This window comes from Lontra canadensis, unplaced genomic scaffold (assembly GCF_010015895.1).
Source record: "Lontra canadensis isolate GAN:19392208 unplaced genomic scaffold, GSC_riverotter_1.0 scaffold9, whole genome shotgun sequence".
Classification (NCBI taxonomy): domain Eukaryota; kingdom Metazoa; phylum Chordata; class Mammalia; order Carnivora; family Mustelidae; genus Lontra; species Lontra canadensis.
This window is the reverse complement of record NW_022631003.1, coordinates 19,389,642-19,414,556: the sequence shown is the minus strand read 5'-3', so window position 1 is coordinate 19,414,556 and position 24,915 is coordinate 19,389,642. Positions and strand designations below refer to the sequence as shown.

General features: G+C 35.9%; 1 protein-coding gene across 1 annotated transcript in view; it reads left to right on the top strand.

Annotated features, from left to right (window-relative positions):
- LRP6 (LDL receptor related protein 6) overlaps window positions 1-24,915 on the top strand; it is a 165,983-nt gene that overhangs the window by 44,268 nt on the left and 96,800 nt on the right. The window contains exon 3 of the mRNA XM_032855008.1: window positions 14,710-14,907. Within this exon, the coding sequence (XP_032710899.1) occupies window positions 14,710-14,907 (198 nt within the window). The remainder of the gene's footprint in view (window positions 1-14,709; window positions 14,908-24,915) is intronic.

Below are 24,915 nucleotides of genomic sequence, written 5' to 3'. Positions count from 1 at the left end.
CCTAGAAATATTGCTTTTCTAGAGTTTTATATATTACTTCAATTATGTGTTCACTGGGTGTTCTGTGATGTTATAAAGACACATCTGTTTGGAAAAGTAGTACTTTGGTTTTACTCTCCTATCACAATAAAGATTCTGATTTAGTAGTTCAATGTAGAACTTGAGATTTGCTGAGGCTGTTGGTACATTGTTCACATTTTGAGTAGCAAGGAGGGTCCAAAGTTTTCTAGAAAGGTCCAGATTATAAATGTTTTAGTCTTTGGTGGCCACATATGGTCTCTGTTGGATGTTCTTTTTTTCTTTTTCTTTTCTCTTCCCTTCCCTTCTCTTCCCTTCCCTATCTGTCTTGTTTTTACCACCTTAGAAATGTAAAAACCATTTTTACCACATAGGTTCATACAAAAAGCAAGGCATGCTTTGGATTTGAACTCCTGACCATAGTTTTCCTATTTTTGCTTTAGAGAAAGGGTGTGTGCATTTAGTTGTTGATATAAGCAAAAATTCTAGAATTGGTGTTTGTTGTGACTTTTCTGCTTTTCAGATGACTACCATTTTTCTTTGACATATTAATGAAGTGAATTATCACTGATGGTTCAGAAGCTTGTTGCTGTTGTTTTCTTTTCCTTCGTTTAATTGAAGTATAATTTTACATACAGTAAATTTTACCCTTTAGTGTATGATACCCTGAATTTTGACAAATGCATACAATTGTGTATTGTCAAAGCTGAAAAAAGCTGGACCCTGGTTAAAACAGTAAGGACAGAGTTTAACCATAATAAATTATTGCAACATGGAAAAGAGTGCAGCATAAATGGAACCCTACTTTGATTTGTACATGAGTAACTCAGTGTTTTAGAGGGAGTAGGGAGGAGGTGAGCAGGGGTTCAGTAGAGTCAGGGGAGTGATGAATTACAAAAAGCTGGAAGGGGAGATTGGTCTATGTGAAACCATCTGGGTTGGCTAACTGGCACTTATCCAAGGTTCCTACCCTCCCACAGAGACTGGCAGACAGGGGTCCTATGTTCAAGTGTTGGCTGAAACAAATAGTAAATTCTCTTGGCAGCAATGATTTTCACAGGCAGGCACTTTACGAGGGACTAGGGTCATCTTAGGGATGCGGCCTTGAGCTGTTAGAAACTGTGTTAGTATTTTGTTCAAGTCTTTGCAGGCCAAAGTTGAGGCCTAGCTGAGAAAGGCCTCAGTGGAGCCTGGCTAGAGTTCAGTCAGAGACTTTGTCGGTATCAGCACCACAATTGAGATGCAGAACTGTTCCATCACTCCTCAGAATTTCCTTATGCTTTGTTGTACTTAACCTTCTTGCCCCCACTCTCAGCTCCTTGTAGTTACTGACTGGTTTTCTGTCCTGTAGTTTTCCGGAATGTCAATGAATGGAATCATACAGCATGTTTACAGCCTTTTGAGATTGGATTCTTTGACTCAGCATAATACATTTGAGGTTTATCTGTATTGTTGTGTGTATCAGTATTTTTGTTGTGGCTAAGTGGTAGGTATTACAGTTTGTCTATCCATTAATTAATTCAAGAACATTTTGGTTGTTTCCAGTTTGGCAGTTACAAATAAAGGTTCTATAACTATTCATATATGGGTTTTTGTGTGAACATAAGTTTTTATTTCTCTTTCATTACTCTTGCGTAAATACCCAAGAGTCAGATTGCTGGGTTCTGTGGTAACTATAATTAACTTTATAAGAAACTGAAATTTTGCCAAAGTGGCTGTACTATTTTTTATTCCCAATAGCAGAGTATGAGAGCTTGAGTAACTTTGCATCCCCACCAGTACTTGATATTGTCAGTTTCCTTTAAGCTATTCTTAAATGTGTGCAATGGTATCTCGTGTGTGTTTGTGTGTGTGTGTGTGTGTGTTTTAAGAACTGTCAAATTAGCTTTATTATTCAGAGCCACTTTGCAGAATTCAGAGTATATGCATTTCATAGGTTGTTTATAGTTATTATTCTAGAGATACCCAAGAAGATTCAAGTATAAATGCAGTGGAGTCTGAGCCTTGCCATGTGCTGCTTCTAAGCAGGGAGGGTGGTGTTGTTCAGCTTGGGGGGCAGATGGCCCCCATTCTCAGGGCTGATTAATCCCTGGGTAAAGTCACTAATTTAGGCTCTACCTGGGTTGGCATATAAGTCAGGGTATAGCTGGTAAAACATAGGCTACTCTAGGTTTTTTTAGACAGGAGATTTTTAAAAATTATATTCCATAATTATATTATTTAAAAATATAGCACTTGGGGCCCTTGGGTGTCTCAGTCGTTTAAGCATCTGACTCTTAACTTCCCCTCAGGTCATGGTCCTCAGGGTCATGAGGTTGAGCCCCCCATCGAGATCCACACTAGAGATGGAGCCTGCTTAAAAGTTTCTCTTCCTCTCTCTTTGGGTTTCCCCCCAACCCCCTGCCCCTTGCATGCTCTCTTCCCCCCCCAAAATAGTTCTTTCTAAAGCTTTTAAATTTAGCTGACAGATCTTATTTTTAAAATCAAAGTATAGTTGACATGAAGTATAATAGTTTTAAGTATATAGCATAGTGAATCAACAATTATATACATTATAAAATGCTCACTGTGATGAGTGTAGTTACCATCTGTCGATATACAAGGTAATTACAGTATTATTGATTGTATTCCTTATGCTGTAGTTTTCATTCCTGTGACTTATTTATTAACTGTAAGTTTATAATTCTTAAGCCCCTTCATCTATTTTGTTCATATCCCCTCCCTAAGACCACTTTCACTTTTGACACCAGTTGCACATGGGGGGTCCACAGGACTAACTTTAGGTTCAGTCATTCACTAAGACTCTCAGAATTCACTGAAGGTTGTTATATGTTAGTTATGGTTTATATCAATACAAATAGAAATACAATAGAAATCAACCAGGGAAAGAGGTGCACAGGACAGGGTCCACGAGAGTTCCAAATGGGAGCTTCCAGTGGAGTTAGTTGTGAAGATTGTTTACTTCTCCTGCAATGTGTGAGAACATGCAGAATAATGCAAACCAGGTCATTACTTCCTGTTTGGCTGACTTTAGTCTCTAGCCCCTCTAGAGATTCGACCTAATACTGAGTGGCCCAAAGCCCCTACTATAAATCATACTGTTCGCCTAGACTATCTGAGGTGGCTCATGGCCACAGAGAAACAAAAAGACGATCTTTAGACAGAGAGTCTAAAAGACTCTTATCAGGAAGATAGTCTAAGGGTTTAGAAATTACCTTTGTCCTGGCTGAGGGCAAAGACCAGACCTCTCTTAGGGCAGGGTTAATCATTTATTGCATATATGTGTTTAGAAGTATATTGGTTAATTTCCAAATTTTTAGGATTTTGTAGATAACTTTCTCTTATAGCGAGACTAGTCTAATTCTCTTGTGGCCAAAGAACATACTATATATGATTTCAGTTCTTTGTTACATGACCCATATTCTTGTGAATATTCTATATATTTGAGAAGACTCTTTATTCTCCTGTTTTGGGGTGTTTCCTTTTCCTGTCCAGTGCAGTAGTTTTTGTCTTAAGATTAGAATTATTTGGTTTTAGAGAATTTTAGGGTTTACCAGTAGACATGTGGGCTCTGTCCTCCCTTTGGCTCCTACCTAGGAAAGATAAATTTATTCTTTTGATTTTATTAATAGTTGTAGCTTGTTCAGGTTTCTAAAAACTTGTCTTAATATAGTTTTGTAAGGTCATGTTTTTCCTGTGCTTTTCTCTGTGGTGCTTTCTTTCTTTTCTTTTTTTCTAATACTTTGGGGATTTCTTCTCCCCTTATTTTTCTTGTACTTTCTTTGGATTAGCTCTTTACTTTAAATCCAATTTAGCTTTTAGTCATTTAAACATCTTTAGTACTGTTTTTACCTGTTTTGTGTTCTTTTGCAAACTAAATCTTTGTGAAATGAACCTATTTAAAATATATGTTTCTAATGTTTTAAAAAAATAAGTTTTAAATAACTGTTTCTGTTTTGTTTTTTCAGTGGTTACCTTAAATTTTTTTCTTTGACTTGTTTGACTCCACGGTGAAATTAGGAGTAACTTATTCTTGCTTTTTGGCCCTAGATAGTATCCAGGTAGCTCTAAAATTAGCACTATTATCAGAAGACTGGAGATCTTCTAGATCATATTTCACTCTGATTCTTGGAGTCTCAGAAAGAAATGGAGTCAGTAATTTTGTCAAAGAGTTTTGATGTCTCCCCTACCTCCACAAAGAGTGAGTTGGCTTTGGGGTGTGTCTGTCTACCATGGATGTCTGATTAAGGTTGCAAACTTTTCTCTGCTTGATCTACGTGGACTTGAAAAAGAGAGTAATATGCGATAACTTTTATTTTCAGGAGTGTTTAAATGCTTGGAAGTATACCAGTTATCCCTAGTGAAATCTCAGAATTATTAATTGCTTTTGAGTGATGAGGTTTTGTTAAAGTCACGATGGCTTCTTAAATATTGATCTCCTACTTGACTGGACCTACCTGAAGAACAAAACAAAAAAACTATAATTACCTTAAAAAACGTTAGTTCTGTGGTCTTTTTCACACTTTAGTTAGCATAGCTAAGGGTAGATGTGAGTCACACAGTGTCAAAGTTAAAGAGTGTCAAAGTGACTATTTGTAGTGTATATATTTTTATGAAAATCATAGGTAACTAACATGCTTCTTTTTTTTTTCCCCCATTTTGGCAGCATGTTCCAAATTAAGAATAAGAACTTTTGAGGGATATTTATTATATTCGTTTGTTCATATCCTATAAGTAAAATGAGACTCTGGTTTGTATAAGATCGTCAATGAACAAGCACACTTAAAACTCCATTGAGGGTTGCCACTAAATATTTTTATATGTAAAGAATTGGAATTTAAAAGTTTGAAAATTTATAATAGAGATTTGTAAATCTACTTTCATCTTTATATAGCTTTGGATATTTATACTTAGTACAATTTTAGCAGTAATTGTGAAGTTTAAAAAATCCAGTTTCTCAAGTTATAAAACTTTTGAGGGAAATATGGAAGGCTGTCGTGTGGGAAGTAATTTATTTGGTGCTTTGCTTCCTTATATAATCTTCCACAGTTTTAAGAGCTACTTATTAACTAATATTTAGGGCCAACTGGTGAAAAAGAGAATCAACTATATTAATGCTACTGTGAAAGAACAAAGTGCTATGGATAAACAGATGCTTCAGGAAGTTAGATTCCTCTTCACTGGTTCTAAACCCTAAGTGAATTAGAATTCCTTGAAGAGCTTTTTTTTTTTTTAATTTTAAAAAAATATTTGTTTGTTTGTTTATTTTGTTGTCCACCTGTTAAAGTGATGCTCAAGGCCTGAGCAGAGTGGGGAAGTGCCCTGGAATTGGATAGGCAGGCAAGGTGGGTGGTTCACAGGCCCACACCTGACCCCAGGAGAGGATGCCAGGTGGTAGAGGCTGGCCCAGGCACACCAAGGGGAGTACCAGAAGGGTGGCCCAGGCAGGCAGACCTGTAAAGCCAGCCCTTGAGAAGGTATCTAAGCCAGGTGGTGAGTGCCCAGGCCAGAGCCTAGCCCAGGGAGGCAGGGTTGGGGCTGGTTTGTGGCTCCCAAAGCCTAGGGACTGGTGCCTCTAGGGCCCTTCCCCAGCTGCTGCTGGAACACAAGGCATGTCTGCCAGCTGGACTCAAGCAGCTCCTGGAGGCAGACATGGAGGTGGTGATTCTTCTCTGTGAAGGTAGTCCAGGTAAGAGTCGATCTGCTCCAACATGAAGTGGATGGCAGCATGTTCTGCTTTCCCAAAACCATTGTCGCCTTTTGCACCTGCCTCCACCAGCATTCCCAGGTCCCCACCGGGGCCTGACACCGTGGGCTTGGATGCCATGAGGGCTGCGCTATGATGGAGCATGCTGACAGCTGGTGCCAGTTGGAAGGTCGAGGAGCTTTTGGGCAATATTGATAGGTGGGTCCCAACCCAGACCAATTTAATCAGAATCTCTGATGGAAGAGCCCAAGTTACTGATATTTTAAGAGTTTCTGAAGTCATTCCCAAATGCTGCCAGGTTTGAAAATTGGCATCATCATTATCATCACTAGTATTACTGTTATTAGTGTATTTGTGTGTGGAGCGGGGAGCACAGCCCAAGAAACACCGTGGTCAAGAAAACTTGTATTAGTCTGTTCAGGCTTTTATAACAAAATCCCATTACTGGTGGCTTATAAAGAGCAGAAATTTATTTCTCACAGTTCTGAAGGTTGGAAAACCCAAGATCAAGGTACTGACAGATTTGGTGTCTGGTGAGGGCTGGCTTCCTACATGACTGTTTTTCACTGAAACCCCACAAGGTAGAAAGGGGCAAGGGAGCTTTCTTGGGCCTTTTTAATAAGGGCAATAATCCATTCATGTAGGCTCCACCCTTAAGACCTAATCACCCCAGAATCCCTACCTCCTATAATACCATCACATTGGGAGGTGAGATTTCAACATAAGGGTTTTGGGGGTGAGAGACTTTCAGACCATAGCATAATTGTTAATTATAGTTACAATTCTAGCTTCTGAATATTCAAGAACTGGTTATATCATGGTCATTATGAATTGATGGTTACTGGGTTTTGAAGTTATGAAAGTGAGTAATGAGTAAATCAGACAGGTTAGTTGAGTTTTCATTGTTTATGGTGGCATAAATGCCAAATTTTAATGTGAATTTGGCTTTTCTGTCATAGATCATTCCCCTTTACATCAGTTTTCATCATGATAATGTTTTAGATCAGTGTACAGATGGAAGTTTCAGGATGTAATTTGCCTGATAGTTCTCTGCCAGTCATTCTCATGAATGTTGACATTGGCTCTTATGAGAGGAGTCCCAGTAGATTGAGGGAAGAGCTGTGCAACTTTTGAGACATGCCATTTGTAAGATGTTGATACGGGGAGACTTCTAACATATGAGGCTTTGTTGGTAGAAGTGTTGAAGTTACCGTCTAAACTTTAAGGTGATGCTTTTGGATGGTGTTGGATCTAAAAATGCATGTTAGTATTCATAGTTTTAAGTAATAGAAATCCTTGTGGTTTAAACAGAAAAGGTATTTTTAAAGACATTATTGGGTTACTCATAAAATTTCCTAAGTCGTAGAAGAACCAAGCTTGGAGTCTGTAGCCAGGTACAATGCTAATAAAAATCATACCACAGACCTGGTCCAGTGATGGCACCACTGTTAGGTGGCATGTTTACCACTGGTTGTACTCTCACTGATGTGAGGCAACAGATAATCCTAAAGGTGCTGCTAGTGCTTCCTTGCAAAACTGGGTTAAAGAAGGATGGATTAATTCAAACTGGATTTAATTATTAGCTTTTGCTTTTGCCCCCAACCTCACCTGCATGGATTGCTTGTGGGCCATGCTGCTGCTGTTTTACTGATGCTTCCTTCTCTTCTGCCTCCATTTTCTCTTTTTCTTGGTTTGTCTGATAGGCAAAACCCAAACTTTTGCCCTGATTCAGTAGGAACAATGCCAAAGAAATTTGTCACTATGGATATTATAGCAGCTTTCTTATGAGGACTAATGGGGGTAGAAATTAGTTTCATTATCAGGAGTAAAGATGGTTTCTCAGAGAATGACATGTACCTAAAGAATATAGGCCCCTATAAAAGTAGGTAAGATGAACTTGAGAGGTGAACTGAGGAAATACTCAAGGGTAAGGGCAAGATTCTCCTCAAAAACTAATTTCCAGATTCCTGTAGTGTATCAGACAGTAATTAAAGGCATGACTGAAATAATTTTATCTTGAAAAAAGAAATTCTCTCCACCAGGCCATTAAAAAAAAGTGGAGCTATCTATGTAGAGCTTCTAGCTTTGGGTGATGGGATAATCTAGCATATCCTCTGAGGTGACCCAGTAGCAAAACGTGAATAACATAATTATATTAGTATACTATCTACTAAATAGACTAATTTATCTATCTAAAAATAGATTTATTAGGTATAAACCAGCTTTAAATTTAGGGAAATATTGTTCCAGTAAAGCTTTACAAATATTGCTATAGAAATCTGTACAGTGGGGGAACAAAGGAGAGAGTATTCAGTTTTATTTGGGGGGCTATTTCAGATTGGCATTTCCTAGCTGAGTGAGCAGTTTTTTTTTCCAGGGAGACAATGTATGGATATGGGTAATAGCTTTTAGTCAATAGGAACACTATGTGCCAGACTCTCATGCCGTTGCACATTCAAGGAATAGCAAACAGCTTGTAACTGGAGCATAGTAGAAGAATAATGATATTCATTAAAATAAAATTCTGCCTTTATTTCTTAAGGACATGCTCTCTGTAATAATACACACATACAGAATGGCAGGTGTTGCAGACACATTAAGCATTTGAATGCTGACTGTACATACACTTGCCATTATATGAGGTTGTTTTAGGAAAAGGGATAACAACAATAAATAAAACAAGGATAAATAAAACAATAAATAACAACAATAAATAAAACAAGGACCTGGAATAAAGAGGGGTAGGAATGTGTAAACAGTCCTAATGTATTATTTGAAATGTACAGAGGAGAGTATGCTTGAAGGAGTCATGAAATGCTTCACCAAAATTTGGTGACATTTGAACTCTTCTGAAGAATCAGGATATTTATGAGAGTGTATAGAAGGAGGAGAGAGGCCTTCCAGACAGTTAATATATCATCATCATTATATTTAGAGGAGCTGAAAATGCATCACCTACGATTTCTTCAGAAAGAGGATTATAGATAACAGCAGTTGGGGAAGATGCATAATTTGGGGATATTGGAGGTTCCAGACCACAGCAATAAAGTGGATATCGCAATAAAGTGGATATCACAATGAAGTGAGTCAAGTGAACTTGCTGGTTTCCCAATACATATGAAGTTATATTTACACTGTCCTGTAGTCTGCTAAGTGTGCAGTAGCGTTATGTCTAAACCAACTGTGTATATACCTTAATTACAAAATACTTTGAGGAAAAAAAATACTTTATTACTAAAAAATGCTAATCCTCACTTGAACTTTGACCAGTCATAATCACTGGTCACAGATCACCATAACAAATATAATAATGGTGGGAAGTTGAAATATTGGGAGAATTACTCAGATGTGACGCAGAGACATAAAGTGAGCAGATGCTGTTGGAAGAAGGTTCCAGTAGATTTCCTTTTTTGCAGTGTTGTCACAAGCCTTCATTTTGTAAAAAGTATGGTATCCACAGAACATAGTCTAACAAGGTATGCCTGTACTATAGCTAGCATTTTTTTTAATAATAGTAGGGAATTAGATTGATTTAGTATGTTATTTATTCCCAGGTTTATAAACTTTTTCTTCTAGTAGTATACCAAATGTTATTTCTGAATTAAATACATTCTTTGTATTATGTCCACCAGGTTTTAAAAATTAGTCACCTAGACTGGGCATTTAAGGCCCAGTCTAGGTGACTAATTAGAATTTAATTTAATTTAAAATTCCAATCTAATTTTCTCTGTGATAACCAGTTTATACATGTAGAATTCCATTCTGATGGATATTGTCACAGCAAAGCCATCTCCATATTCTTTCTTGTCCCTTAATAGTAGAATGTTTTTCATCTGATTACTGTACATTTTCCTTAAAAACAAATCCTCTAAAATGAATACTTTCACTATATTATTAATCGTCTCTTATTTTTAAGATATAATACCAACACAATTAAGCAGAGGGGAAGCATGGAATTATAACAGACTTCTTCACAGTTTTTCTTCTTTGTAGTTCTATCAGGAAACATATCCTTGAAATCTCCAACCTCCTCTTCACTTAAAAGCCCAATTTACTAACCAAAGTTAAGATGGAACTGGCTCAGGGATCAGGAAGTGGATGGATATATGAATTTTGCATGGTACCTTTTCTTTTCATTCTCATTAGAGTAAGAATTTTTTTTCCCACTGGTTATAAAATTTTACCATAATCTGTCCCATTATGTTCCCAATGACCCTTACACTTTGGGGGTGGTTTGGTGTCATATGCAGTTTTTTTATTGAAGTTTCTTTTGCCCTGTTACTATGGTCCAACTTTGACTATTAACATCCTTTTAATTTTGTCTTTTCTGTGCTACTTTCCTTTAATTTTTATTCTAGCTTTTCTTTTACTCTGTTGACTGGTTCTTTGGCTATATAAGGAAAAACAATGAGGTGAAGATGCTCATTTCATCCTTTTCTGAAATCATCATGTTGCCCCCTAAACTCTGTATTCCATATTTTGCTGAATGACACCAATATGGACTCATTCACATTTGCCAACTCATGAGAGCCATCCTACTCTCTCTTGTTTATCTTTCTTCTCCCACATTGATCCATCTTTCAACTTTTGTTTTCATTAGTTCTCATTTGGAATATTTCTGTAATTTCTTCCCCTTCTAGCCAGTCCCTTGGTGTTACCACCGGTGATTAAAAGGATAATCTAACGACTTTACTTTTCTGCTTAGTCTTAAGTACCTTGTCACCACCTATAGGTTATACAGTTCAAACTTCTTTGTACAGCAGAATAGGTCCCTTCTGTCGGACTCCTTTTTTTTTTTTTTTGGCCAGATGTCCCCCACTGTAAATACACTATATGCTGCAGCTCTGCTGATCTTCTTGCTGGTTCTTGAATATGTCATGACTTCTGATGTCTTTTTCATATGCTGTGTCTTCTTCCGGGAATGCTGTTTCTCATTTTGGCAACTACCTAAATAAAAGTATTGTTCTTCTGGTAAGCTTTTATTGAAAACTCTTAACATTAACAAGCTTGATTGAGTATCAATTCCTTGTACTCTTATAGCACCCTGTTCATACAACTCATGCCACATTTATCACTCCTTGCCTAGATGCAATTTTCATATGGGCAGTTGTTTTGCCTTGCTTATTTTTGTATTATATCAAGGGTGATGCAAGGCTCCTAATAGGTACTTAGTACATTTTTAAAAATTGAGTAATATCTTGGCAGTTTATAAAACACTTCTGTGTTTTTCTACTTCCTGTGCCTCATTCCCTTTCTATATTAAATTTATAATGAGTTTTTACTTTAAATGTTAATCAAATAACATGGAAATTTTAGTATTGATGAAATTTATTATTTTGCATTTTAAGTATTTGGACAAATGAAAATACCTACAAGATTCACTTAAAAATTCTAAACTTATATCGTTCTTGACAGATGTCTGTTTCTCTTTTTGTATTTGAAGTCTTTATCCTTGAAGTACTATGACCTGATACATTTTTTACTGTTAAATAATGTGAGAGTTATCTATTAGCTTTGAGAAGCAGCAGCGTGTAAATAATTTTATTACTGAAATTCTTATTGAGCTAATTCATTTGTTAGCTTTTTATTTCACCATAAACTAGACATCAAATTCTTACTTATAAGTTTAATGCTTACTTAGGTTAATGACAGTTGTGAGACCTACCTAAATTATATTATGCAGAATAGACAACACTACTTACTGCTGTATCCATCTGGATAGTGTGCAAATTGCTTATGTTCAGTCCATATGAGTTCTTCATAATTTATATACAAAGTGTGGTAAGTACTATAGCACAGTGAAACCTGCTCCAGGAGCACCTAGGAGGGAGTAATGCTGGGTAAGCTAGGACATGCTTCTACAGAAAAGAAGGTACTTTTGAATTAGCTTTTTAAAAGTCATCTCTTGTTTCTTATATGTGTTTTAGGCAACTTTATTGAGATATAATTTATATGCAGAAATATGCATATTTTTATATTTATAAAAGTTTGATGTTTTGATAAATGTATATGTCTACCATTACTCCCCCAAAATTTTCCATCACCTCACTCCAGAAAGCTGTCCTGGCCCCTTCAAGTCAACCTCTGTTTCCACTCTAGTAACTACCGATCTGATTTCTGTCACTATAGATTAGTTTTGCTGTATCTAGAACTTCATATAAGCGTCATGAAGTAGGTACTCTTTTGAGTCTAGTTTCTTTTGTTTTGCCTAATTTTAAAAATCCATTCTTGTTGAATGTAAGAATAGTTACTTTGTTTGTATTGCTAAGTAGTATTCCATTGGATAAATATACCAGAGTTTATATATCATCCTGTTAATGGATATTTATGTTGTTTCTTGTTTTTAGCTGTTATGAGTAAAGTTTCTGTGAATTTGCATATACAGTTGTTGAGTGGATATCTTTTTATTTTTCTTGGGTAAATACCTAAAAGTGAAATTGCTGATTCATAGAGTTAAATGTACATTTAAGTTTATAAGAAACTGCCAAACTGTTTTCCAAAGTGATTATACTAGTGGTGTATGACAGTTTCAGTTGCTCACTTGTCACCAACACTTAGTATTGTTAGTCTTTTAAATGTCAGCCATTCTAGTGCATGTGGAGTTGGTATGTTACTATGGGTTTATTTATTTTTTATTTTTGTTTCTGTAGTTTTAATTTGCATATCCTTGATGATTATTGAAATCGAGCATCTTTTTATGTGCCACTTGTCTACTCATGTATCTTCTTTTGTGGAGTATCTAGTAAAGTCTTGTGTCCATTAAAAAAAATTCAAGTGAAATTTACCTACATTACATTTACACTTTTTGGGCTAGTATTGCTTGGGATAATAGCCCTCTCTGATTGTTTGCTGTGGAGAGCATTCTTATTTTTGATAACATTCCTGGGCATAGATTTTTCCATTACTTCAAATAAAGTCAGCATTCTCTTGCAGGGGCAGGTAGCTGCCAGTCTTCAAGGTCTGTTGTGTCTGCTCAGGGTAGAGCTTTTGTGCCATAAACCTAGCAGCGTGGATGGCGGTGCAAGTAACTTATGGCTGAATTGTCACATTTCCTCTGAGAGTTAGTAGATTTTCTTGAGTAAATGCTTCTCATTTTGTTGTTTATCCTTTGATTAATTTTCAGAGACTGATTATTTTTTACTATCTTTTCTTAGTTTTTCTTTGGTTTTAGAGGAGAGCCTCTGTGTATTATTTTTAGTTTTCCTCTAGTCTTCTTCTCCACTGTAGCCAATCTCTTCCTCCTTAGCAGCCCTACTCCCCAAACCTCACAAAGCTAGTCATTTCACCTCCAGTCTTCAAAGTCTTGAAGTGTCTTTATGTTACTCTCAGAATAAAAACCAAAAATTTTAATATGGTCTAATATTGTCTGGCTTGTTTTTTTATATAGTTTTATCTTGCATAAATCTAATCATTCCCCCGCTCCTCATTCTGGATGATATCCAGTCATTATCCTCATTTTAGGGAATACTCTGCCTTCTATTCCTTATAACTTAAAGCTTTGACCTGTGATAAGAATTGACTTTGGAACCTGGGGATGTAGGTTTGAATTTCTCTTCCCCATTTATTAGCTCTCTGACTTGGAGCAATATACTAACTTCTGAATTGTTTCATCTGAAATATGGTGATGGACAAATAATATTTTGTAACACTGCTTAAGTGAGATAAAGTATATAAAACCATTAGCACAATGCCTTGTGTCTAGGAAGTATGTTATTCCCTACCTCATACTCTCTTCCCATAATTTCATTGAGTAAGCAGTTTATATGAAATATCTATTTGTACAAGTGGAATCATCTTAATATTACCATTTCACCAATTTTTTGAGTAAAATTTAAACTTGAATTTCAATTGTGCCTGAACACATTTATTGAGTACATCATATCTAGTTCATAGCACCCTCATTACTTTTAAAAATATGTCTTTGGGGGAGCCTGGTTGGCTCAGTTGGTTAAGCATCCAGCTCTTGATCTCAGCTTAGGTCTTTATCTCACAGTTGTGTGAGTTTGAGCCCTGCATTAGGATCCACACTGGGCATGGAACCTACTCCATGAAATATAGTACACTAAGAGTTTCACCTTTAACAAAGAAAATTTTTTTACCTCTGGAGTGAGACTATTAATAGGAGACTTCCATTTTTTTTTTAATTTTGAAAAAACTTTAAACTTGTAGAATAGAAGCAAAAATGGTACAATGGAATCTTTTATACCCTAACCTCAGTACAATGATCATATTTAGGAAATTAACCCCAGTACATAGCTGTTATATAATTTGACAGTCCTTCAGATTTTGCCAGGTTTCCCAATAATGTCTTCATAGCGTTTCCCTCAACTGATCAGTCCAGAATTATGCACTTTATAGTTGCCGTGTCTCTTTATTGCCCTCTGATCTACATTGTTTCTCGCCATCCTTAGACTTTCGTAACACTGATATTTTCAAAGACCAGTTGTTTTCTAGAATGTTCCTCAATTTAGTTTTCTCCCTTTCCTCATAATTTTGGTCAGGTTATAGATTTTTTTTTTTTGGGGGGGGGCAAGAACGCTATGCAAGAGAATATTCATGAAATATGGTTTGTCCTTTGCAAGTATGTCATATACATGACACCAGCTTATTCCCTCTTTCATCGATGATGTTAACTTAGATGATGGGCTTAAGGCAGTGTTCAGCACATTTATTTTCTCTAAAGTTACTATTTCCCCCTTTGTCCTTAATAAATAATCTGTGGGGAGATACATGGAGACAGTGTAAATACGCTTTTTCCTCAGTAAACTTTGATCACATAGTTTTTTGCGTGCTGATGATGCTTGCCTAAATCAGTTCTTACCAGGGTGGTGACAAAAAGGTAGATTATTAAAATTTTGATAATTTCTAAGGGTTTCAGTAGTAATGTTCCTGAGAAAGCTTTCTTTATTTAATAGTGATAATTACAAAATACTTGGCTGTTAACCTGCTTATATCATGGGTTTATTTGTTTATATGGTTTTTAGGTTCATGTACTGGACAGACTGGGGAGAAGTACCAAAGATAGAACGTGCTGGAATGGATGGTTCAAGTCGCTTCATTATAATAAACACTGAAATTTACTGGCCAAATGGACTGACTTTGGATTATGAGGAACAGAAGCTTTATTGGGCAGATGCAAAACTAAATTTCATCCACAAATCAAATCTGGATGGAACAAATCGGTAAGATGGCCTCATAAATTTAATTTTAAATTTTAGGTAAGCATCATGGTGTTTTAATATCATAATCAGATTATAAAGGCTAACTTTATTAAGAAATTAATGTGTTTTTGGCTGAATGTCAAAGAGGAGAAGAGTAGACTTTTAGTTTGCTCTTAAAAAGAGGTAACTACATTTTCATCTATCTTGGTAGGGTTTAGAATTTACAGACTGTATTTTCTTTTTCTTTACTCTGAGCTAATTTAGTTCTTTAGTGATTCTTAAACAGGGATAATATTTCTTTCCCAGAGTGTGGGAAATTTTGGTTAACGAGGAGCGGGAGTGCTGCTGGCATTTTAGTTTTAGTTTATGGGGGGTCAGAGATGGTAAACATCCTGTGGTGTGCTGGACACCCAGAACAACAGTCATCCTACTCAGAATTATCCATAGAGCCCCTAGGTGCTGCTCAATTTGATTTCTGTTGCAACTACTTACCTCTGCTGTTGTGGTGTGAAAGCAGCTGCAGAAAACACATCTATGCCTATTCCCTTATGTATTTAGTAAAACTTACTTAAAAAACATATGATAAATCAGTGGGCTGTGGTTTGCTGACCCCAGGACTAGGAAGAAATCTGAATGCATGCTGCAATATTCAAGGAAGACAAAGTTATAATACATAAACGTGGAATTTCTAGTCCGATCATGTTCAGAATTTTAAGGATACTATCTATGTTCTTGCGTTTGAATGATTATTTTGGTTTCTCGTAGTCTCATTCTTAAGGTCTGAACAGAAACAGAGAGTTTTAGGAGTAGTTGAAGGCATTTTTTCCAAGTGTGAACATTTGTGAGTTATCTGAACTATGAATCAGGAAGCATTTAGAAGTATTGAAAATCATGAAAGATTTAAAGAATTTATTAAAATAAAGTTTTTGTAATTATGGAATTGAAGTTTTTTTGTTTTTGTTTTTGCCTCATTTTAAAAGAATGAAAAGGGGTGCCTGCTTGGCTTAGTTACTTAGCGGCTGCCTGCGGCTCAGGTCATGATCCCAGGGTCCTGGGATGGACCCTTGCATTGGGCTCCCTGCTTGGTGGGAAGCCTGCTTCTTCTCCCATTCCCCCTGCTTGTGTTTCCTCTCTCGCTATGTCTCTCCCTGTCAAATAAATAAAATCTTCAAAAAAAAAAAAAAAAAGAATGAAAAGACATACAAGATGGTTTAAAAATAAATAGAAATAAGATGAGAAATAATAAGTATATGATGAATATAAAAACATAATTGCTTTGTTTGAACTTCAAATTTGGCTTTAAGAGGGATGGTAGGAAGTAAATCTGGCCATATCATTGTTTTTTTGACTTCCTCAAAATACACAAAAACTAATGAATAGCAGATCCAGAAACATACCATGAAACTAACCTCAGGCATCCAGATGAAAAAGCAGGTGTAAGAGCAGACCACTAAGAGCTACAGCACCTCCATAGAGTTACTGTTTGTACAAGAGTAAGCAGAGAGAATTGAGTGGGGTGTTTCACAGATCTTAAAAGCAGGAGATCTCCAAAATAGCCTCAACTATTTACTAGATAATGTGGTAGACTATATTAAGAGCAGCAGCTGAAATGAGGTGGGGAGGGTTGCCCACTCCAGTATCAGCCAAGTACAGTGTGTCATGGTAAAGACAGGATAGAGCAATTTGTCTCCAGAGAATTCTTGAAATGGAGCTGCTAAAGATCTCTACCAGCACAGCGTACTGCACTGAATGGAAACAAAATTGAATACAATAGTAGCATAAAAATTGAACAAAACAGGGAAAATTAGAGGATCAAAAAAGGAAGGAAAGAGAAGGTTCAGATAAGGATAGGCTGAGAAAGAGCTGGGAAGTCTCAGAAAGGAAGCTACCATATTGTTTAACATTACATGAAAACAACAGAAGAATGAATTCTGTAGAAAAACTGCCTTAAACACCATCTTCTAAAATTTCAGGAAAACTAATTATCCATAAGCTTGAGACACACAGCAGTATCAAAGTAAAAATCCCATTTAAGTTTATTATAAAGAACATCTTACATTTATAACAGTATTTTAAGCTAATAACAACTTTGAGTGCATCTTAAGCTTTATAGTTTTTACTCTTCCTCCCACATTTAATGTTTCTGATGTCACAGTTCACATCTTTTTACCTTATTCATCCATTAACACATTATAGTTATTTTTACTATAATTTTTTAACCTTTATACTAGATTTGTAAGTGATTTACCCAACAGTATTACAAAATTAGAGTATTCTGAACTTAACTATATATTTACCTTTTTACCAGTAAGATTTATACTTTCATGTTTTCTTGTTAGTAATTAGCACTCTTTTGTTTCAGCTTGGGGAAGTCCCCTTAACCTTTCCTATAAGGCTGATGTAGTAGTGATCAACTCCTTCAGCTTTTCCTTGTCTCAGAAATTCTTCATTTCTCTTTCCGTTCAGAGAGCTTTGCCAGATAGAGTAGTCTTGGTTGGCAGTTGCCACCCTTCCACCTTGGCACTTTGAATATATTTTGCCAAACCCTTCTGGCCTCCTAAGTTTCTGCTGAAAAATATGCTGATGGTCTTATGGGGATTTCATTGTGTGAAACAAGTTCTATTTCTGCTGTTGCTCTTCTTGTTTTTAACTTTTGATATTTCAATTGTAATGTGTCTTGATATGTTTTTTTGGGGGGGATTCATCTTAGTTGAAAGTTTATGCATTATATCTGGATGTCTATTTCTTTCCCCACGTTAGGGCAGTTTTGGGGCATTTTCTTTCAATAAACTTGTGGCCCCTTTCACTTTATCCTATCTTTCTGGGACCCTTATCATGTGAGCGGTGGTCCACTTGATGGTCTCCTAAAGCCATCTTCATATATATTCTTTTCTTTCTGCTTCTTTGGATGAATTCTGTTGCCCAGTCTTTGAATTTGCTGATGCTTTCTTCTACCTGATCTAGTCTGTTGAACTTCTCTATTGAGTTTTTCAATTCAGTTTGTGTTCTTTTCCTCTCTGATTTTTTTTTGGTCTTTCCTGTCTTTTTTGTGTCTTTGTTGAAATTCTCACCTTTTTCATGCATTGTTCTGCTCACCTTGGTGAGCATCTTTATGATTGTTATTTTGAACTCCATCAAGTAAATCATGTATCTTTGTTTCATTAAGGTCTGTTTCTGGAGTTTTAACTTGCTCTTTTGTTTGGAACATGTTCTTTTGTTTGTTCATTTTTCTTGACTCTCTGTGTTGGTTTCTACACATTAGATAAAAAAGGCTCCCTTCTCAGTCTGGATGGAATGGTATTCTGTAGGACATGAACCTTATCTTATCAACATCCTGGTCTCAATTCTTGGTTGTTTCTCAAACTTTTGTGATTGCCCATAGTGCTTTCTTTATTCTTAGTGGCTCCCAGTAGTGGGACTCCCCGGTGTGCCAAGATTTGCCAAGTGTTCCAAAGGGGAAAATCACAGCACCTAGATGTAGGTAGGTTGATTGGAAGCTGGATCCCCCACATAGTAGCTGGGAAAGTATATATTTAGGGGCCTTCCAGGGACAGACTTGGAGATGGACATTTGTGCCTGCTCCCTCTGCAGTGGACCCAGGTATACAGCCACTGAAGAGGTTGCTATTTAACCCATATTTAAGAACTACTTCATTGCTACAGTCCTGTGCAAAGTATGAAAGCAGGCCCCATTGACTTTCAGAGACAGGTGATCTAGGGGCTCTTCCTTTGGGTGGCATTTATAAAAGCTAGGGACATCAGATGTGTGTATAAGCTGATTGTGTAGAGATACTGGAGATTTGGATTGAGCTGGAGAGAAAAGGTGGAGGTGGTGTCGCAGATTTCTCTGGTCTCCTGGGAGGATTGCTGTCAGCCCCTGGATGTCTGCTAAATTAGAAGCCTGACCTTATATTTCCTACAGGGAAATATTGGGACATGGGTCTTATTATTTCCTCTTCACTGAACACTGCTGCGGTCAGTGTCTTACGTAAACCTCCTGGTAATAACCAAAAGCAAAAAATCTGTATATATAGAAAAGATTAATAGGAATCTGAGCATACTACTATAGAAATTCAAATCACAAAGAAAGCAGAGAAGAACAAAGGAACAAATGGAATACAAAATAGCCAGAAAACAATGAAATAAATGACAATATTAGGTCTCTACCTATCAGTAACTATATAGAAATGGACTAAATTCTTTAGTGAAAACATGTTGAGTGGCTGAATGGATAAAAACACAAGACCCACTATATTGTCTGCCTAAATGAGACTTTAGTTTTAAGAGAACACTCAGTCTGAAAGTAAAGGGATAGAAAGATATATTACATGTGAATGGAAACCAAAAGGAAGCAGGGGTTACTGATATCACACAGTGATACTGATTCCACACAGAATAGACTTTAAGCCACAGACTGTAACAAGAGACAAACAATGTCTATTATATAATGATAATGGGGGTAGTCCAATAAGAGGATATAACTTTGTAAATATTCATACACTCAACATCACAGTGCCTAAATAACATAAAGCCAACATTAACAGACTTAAAGAGAGAAATAGAAAGCAATGCAACAATGGTAGGGAGCTTCAGTAACCTGCTTTAAACAACAAAGAGATCATCTAGGCAGAAAATCAATAAGGAAACATTGGCCTTAAATTACCTGCTAGCCTAGGTGGACTTAAGAGACATTTAAAAACACTCCATCCAATAGTACCAGAATATACATTTTTCTCAAGTGCATATGAAACATTCTCCAACATAGGTCATATGTTAGTCCACAGACAGGTCTTAATAAAATTAAGAAGGTTGAAATCATATCAGGCATTTTTTCTGACCACAGTGGTATGAAAGTAGAAATCAGTTACAAGAAGAAAAGTGGAAAATTATTACCTCATACCCATTAGAATGGCTGTTATGAAAAAGACAAGAAATAAGTGTTGGCAAGGATATGGAGAAAAGGGAACTCTTGTGCCCTGTTGGTAGGAATGTAAACTGGCACAGCCACTATGGAAAACAGTATGGAGATTCCTTAAAAAAAAAAACAAAAAAAAAAAACCCAAAAAACTGCCATGTGATCTGGTAATTCCACTTCTGGGTATTTATCTGAAGAAAACAGAAACACTAACTTAAAAATACATATGCATCCCCATGTTCTTTGTAGCATTATTTATAATAGCCAAGGTATGGAAATAACTTAAGTGTCTTTTGATGGATGAATGGATGAAGAAAATGTTTGTGAATTCCAAAAAAGAATATTATTCAGAAATAAGAAAGAATGAAATCTTACCATCTGAAATAACATTATGCTAAGTGAAAGAAGTTAGACAAAGATAAATACTGAACTCGCTTATATGTAGAATTAAAAAAAAAGAAAAGAAAAAACCCACAAAACCACCAAAGCTCATAGATACATAGAACGGATTGGTGGTTGCCAGAGGCAGGAGTAGGGCACGGTCAAAGGACGGATGGAAGGAGTTAGAAGAAAAAGGTACAAACTTTAATTATGAAATAAATAAGTCAGGGGGATGTAATGTACCGCATGGCAACTATAATTAATAATACTATACTGCATACTTGAAAGTTATTAATAGTAAATGTTAAGTGTTCTCCTTATAAGAAAAATACTCTATGTATGGTGGTGGGTGTTAACTAGATTTATTGTAGTGATCATTTTGAAATACATGAAACTAATATCCATGTTATTGCTTAATTTAAAAAAGTTTAAAATTGGGAAATTTGCACATATATGGTGATTAAACAAGATCTTCCTGAACAATCTGTGGGTCAAGGAAGGAATCAAAAGGGAAATAAAGACATGTCTGAGACAAATGAAAATGGAAATGCAGTATTCCAAAACTTAGAGTACAACAAAAGCAGTTCTAAGAGGGAAGTTTATAGTAATAAATGCCTGCATTAAGAAAAAAAAGATCTCAAACAACCTTAATTTATAACTCAAAGAACTAGATAAGAAACTAAGCCTGGAGTTACCAGAAGGAAGGAAATACCAAAGAATCACATTGGAAATTCATGAAATAGAGACTCTAAAGACAAAGGAAAAGATCTGTCTGATCAAGAGCCCTTTTTGAAGAATGGAACAAAATAGACAAACCTTTATTTAGACTTAACAAAAAAGACTGAAATCAGAAATGAAAGAGAAGACATTATAGCTGATATTGTATAAATACAAAGGATCAGAAGAAACTACTATGAACCAAGTATATACCAACAGATTGAACAACCTAGAAGAAATGGGTAAATTCCTGGAAACATACAGCCTATCAAGACTGACTCATGAAGAAATAGAAAATCTGAATGGACCAATTACTTGTAAGGAGATTGAATTAGTAATGTAAAACCTTCAACAAACAAAAGTCTAGGACCAGATTGCTTCACTGGTGGACTCTACCAACCACTTGAAGAAGAATTAATAATAGTCCTTCTTAAAATCTTACACAAAATAGAAGAGAGGGGATCTCTTACTCATTTTATGAGGCTATTATATTACCCTGATAGCAAAACCAGACAAGGAACCTCTAAGAAAAATTATGGACCAGTCTTCCTAATGAATATAGATGCATAAATACTTAACAGACACTAGCAAACCAATTCAATAGTACATTAAAAGGATCATACACAATGATCGGTGAGATATATTCCATTGACAAAACGCAGTATTCATTCATGACAAGTCTTAACAAAATGAGTATGGAGGGAACGTACCTTAACATAGTAAAAACCATATATGACAAACCCATGGCTAACTATATCCAAAAGTAAAAAGCTGAAAGCTTTTTTTTCTAAGATCGAAAGAAGATAAAGATGTTCACTCACTCTTGCTGTTATTCAGCTTAGTACTGATGGTCCTAGCCAGTGCACTTAGGCAAGAAAAAGAAATAAACAGCATCCATAAATGAAAGGATTAAGTAAAACTGTCTGTATTTGCAGTTACATGTTATATGATGTTATATAAAGATAATTGTAAAACCACCACAAAACTATTAGAATTAATAAATTCAGTAGAGGTATAGGATACAAAATCAATATGCAAAAATCAGTTGCATTTCTATACACTAGTAACAGACTATCAGACATAGAAACTAAGAAAACAATTGTATTTACAGTAGCAGCAAAAAAATATATGTATATAGCCCACAGTAATCCATTTAACCAAGGAAGTGAAACACTTGTACCCTGAATATTATAAGGCACTGATGAAAGAAATTTGAAGACACAAATAGATGGAAAGATCCCTGCTCATGGGTTTTGAGAATTAATTTGTTAAAATCCCCATAGTACCCAAAGCCACCTACAGATTAAGTGCAATTCTTATCAAATTCCAGTGAAATGTTTCACAGAAATAGAATAAACAACCCTAAAATTTGTATGGAACCACACAAGCCACCTATTAGTTTTGAGACCCCATGCTCCCTGATTTCAGACTGCATTGTACAGCTACAATAATAAAAACAGCATGGTGTTGGCATAAAAACAGACACAAAGATCAGTGTGGAACAGATTAGAGAGTCCAGAAGTAAACCAGTGCATATATGAATAATTAATTTATGACAGAAGGGCCAAGAATGTACAATAATGCAAGGATAGTCTCTTCTTCAGTAAGTGATATTGGCAAAATTGGGCAGATGCACAAAAGAGTAAAACTGGACCTGTATCTTACACCATACACAAAAATCAACTCAAAAATAAGTTAAAGACTTAAATTTAAAACCTGAACCCATAAAACTCCTAGAAGAAAATATGGGGTAAACTCCTTGACATCATTATTGGTGGTGATTTTTGGATTTATCAACAAAATGAGTTGGATAAATAAAGTAAACAAGTTGGACTACATCAAACTAAAAAGCTGCACAGTAAAGGAAACAAAATGTCAACAAAATGAAAAGACAGCATGCAGAATGGGATAAAATATTTGTAAATTATATGTTTGAATAAGTTGCTAACATCCAAAATATGTAAAGAACTCATATAGCCTGATAGTAAAAAATGTCATTAAAAAGTGGGCAGAGGAACTTAGTTTAATTTTTCCAAGGAGGATTTGCACATGGCTGTCAGCTGCAGGAAGAGCTCAATATCACTAATTATCAGAGAAATGCAAATTAAAACCACAGTGCGTTATCACTTTACACTTAGAATTTCTGTCATCAAAAAGTTAAGTATTGGCAAGGATGTCGAGAAAAGGAAACTTTTTTGCACTGTTGATGGGAATTATATATAGGTGTAGGCAGCTTGGAAAACAGTATGGAGGCTCCTCAGAAAATTAAAAATATCACTACCATATGACCCAATAATTCCCTTTTGGGTATATTTCCAAAGGAAATCAAAATAGGTTCTTGAGATATCTACACCCCCATGTTCATAGCAGCATTATTTATAATACCCAATACCTAAAATGTTTACGTCTGTCAATAGATGAATAGGTAAAGAAGATGTATGTGTATATTCAATGCAATATCATTCAGCCATGAGAAAGAAGGACATCCTGCTGTTTGTGGTAACATGGGTGGACCTTGAGGACATTAGGTTTAGTGAAACAAGCCAGATAAAGAGAAATACTGCATGGTATCAGATATTTGTGGACTCTTTTTTTTTTTTTTTTTTATGTTAAACTCTTAAAAACAAAGAGCAGAAAAGTGGTTGCCAGGGGTTGAGGGGATGGTGTAAATAAGAAGAGGTTTTGTAAAAGGGTATAAACCTTAAGATAGAAGATGAATAAAGGCCGAGGATTTAATATATAACATTGTACTTACAGTTGATAACGTGAGTTCAAGCCCCACATTCGAGCCTCCACAAGTTCAGAAATGAGAAGGGGTGACAGAACTAAGAATTATAACTAAAAGAAGAAAAATTATTTGAGTAAAGGTAGTTAAATTGGAAGGGACTGAAGAGTGAGTAAACAGAAAAGATCTTAGGAGTTGAAAAGGAAGAAAAATTTGAAGACCAAAATGAAATGTAAAAATATAAAAAGGGTGGGAGAGGAAGTAACTAATATTGAAGATAGTCAAAGAAGAAGCAACACAGATAGAAGACCCTTTTAGGAAGATAACTAAAGCAAGGGAATAGAATACATAAGAAAAACTATAATTCAGGGGGCACCTGGGTGGTTCAGTGGGTTAAGCCACTGCCTTCGGCTCAGGTCATGATCTCAGGGTCCTGGGATCGAGTCCCGCATCGGGCTCTCTGCTCAGCAGGGGGCCCGTTTCCCCATCTCTCTCTGCCTGCCTCTCTGACTACTTGTGATCTATCTCTGTTAAATAAACAAATAAAATATTAAAAAAAAAAAGAAAAACTATAATTCGGAAAAAATTACTTAAAACAAGATTTTAAAGTTCAGTTTGAAAGAGAACACTGTTGGGGGCACCTGGGTGGCTCAGTTGGTTAAGTGCCTGACTCTTGATTTTGGCTCAGGTCATAACCTCAGGGTTGTGGGATCAAGGGTTGTGGGGTGTCCAACTTGAGATTCTCTCCCTCTGCTCCTTCCCTGCTTGTGTGTGCGTTCTCTCGCTCTCAAATAAGTAAATCTTAAAAAAAAAAAAAAAGAAAACACTATGTACCTGAGAATAATAGTCAAAGCAAACAACACCAAGACATACTCTAGTAAAATTATTCTATAGAGAAAAAAGTACTCTCTTGGCCTCTAAAATAAATTACTTAAAAGGAAAAGAAAATTGAATTAGCATCAGACTTTCCCACAGTTTCACTTCACGTCAGAATTAAGTAGAGTAGTATTTTCAAGATACTCAAGAGTAAGAAAATGTGAGGCAAGCTTTTTTTTTTTAATACATTATAACTGACTCTATCCTATAAAGCCACTTTTGCCAGCATGTAGGAAGTCAAAAAATACCATTTCCCTGAATCATTCCTGAAAATGTGCTAGGGTCTGAGCTTTAGACCATCAAAATGATGAGTGAGATATCAAAAAAGGTTTGATGAAGCACATTAAATATATAATTACTTGTAGTATAAAAACTAAAGGAGGATTCAAATTCAGAGAGTATAATATGTAACAGTT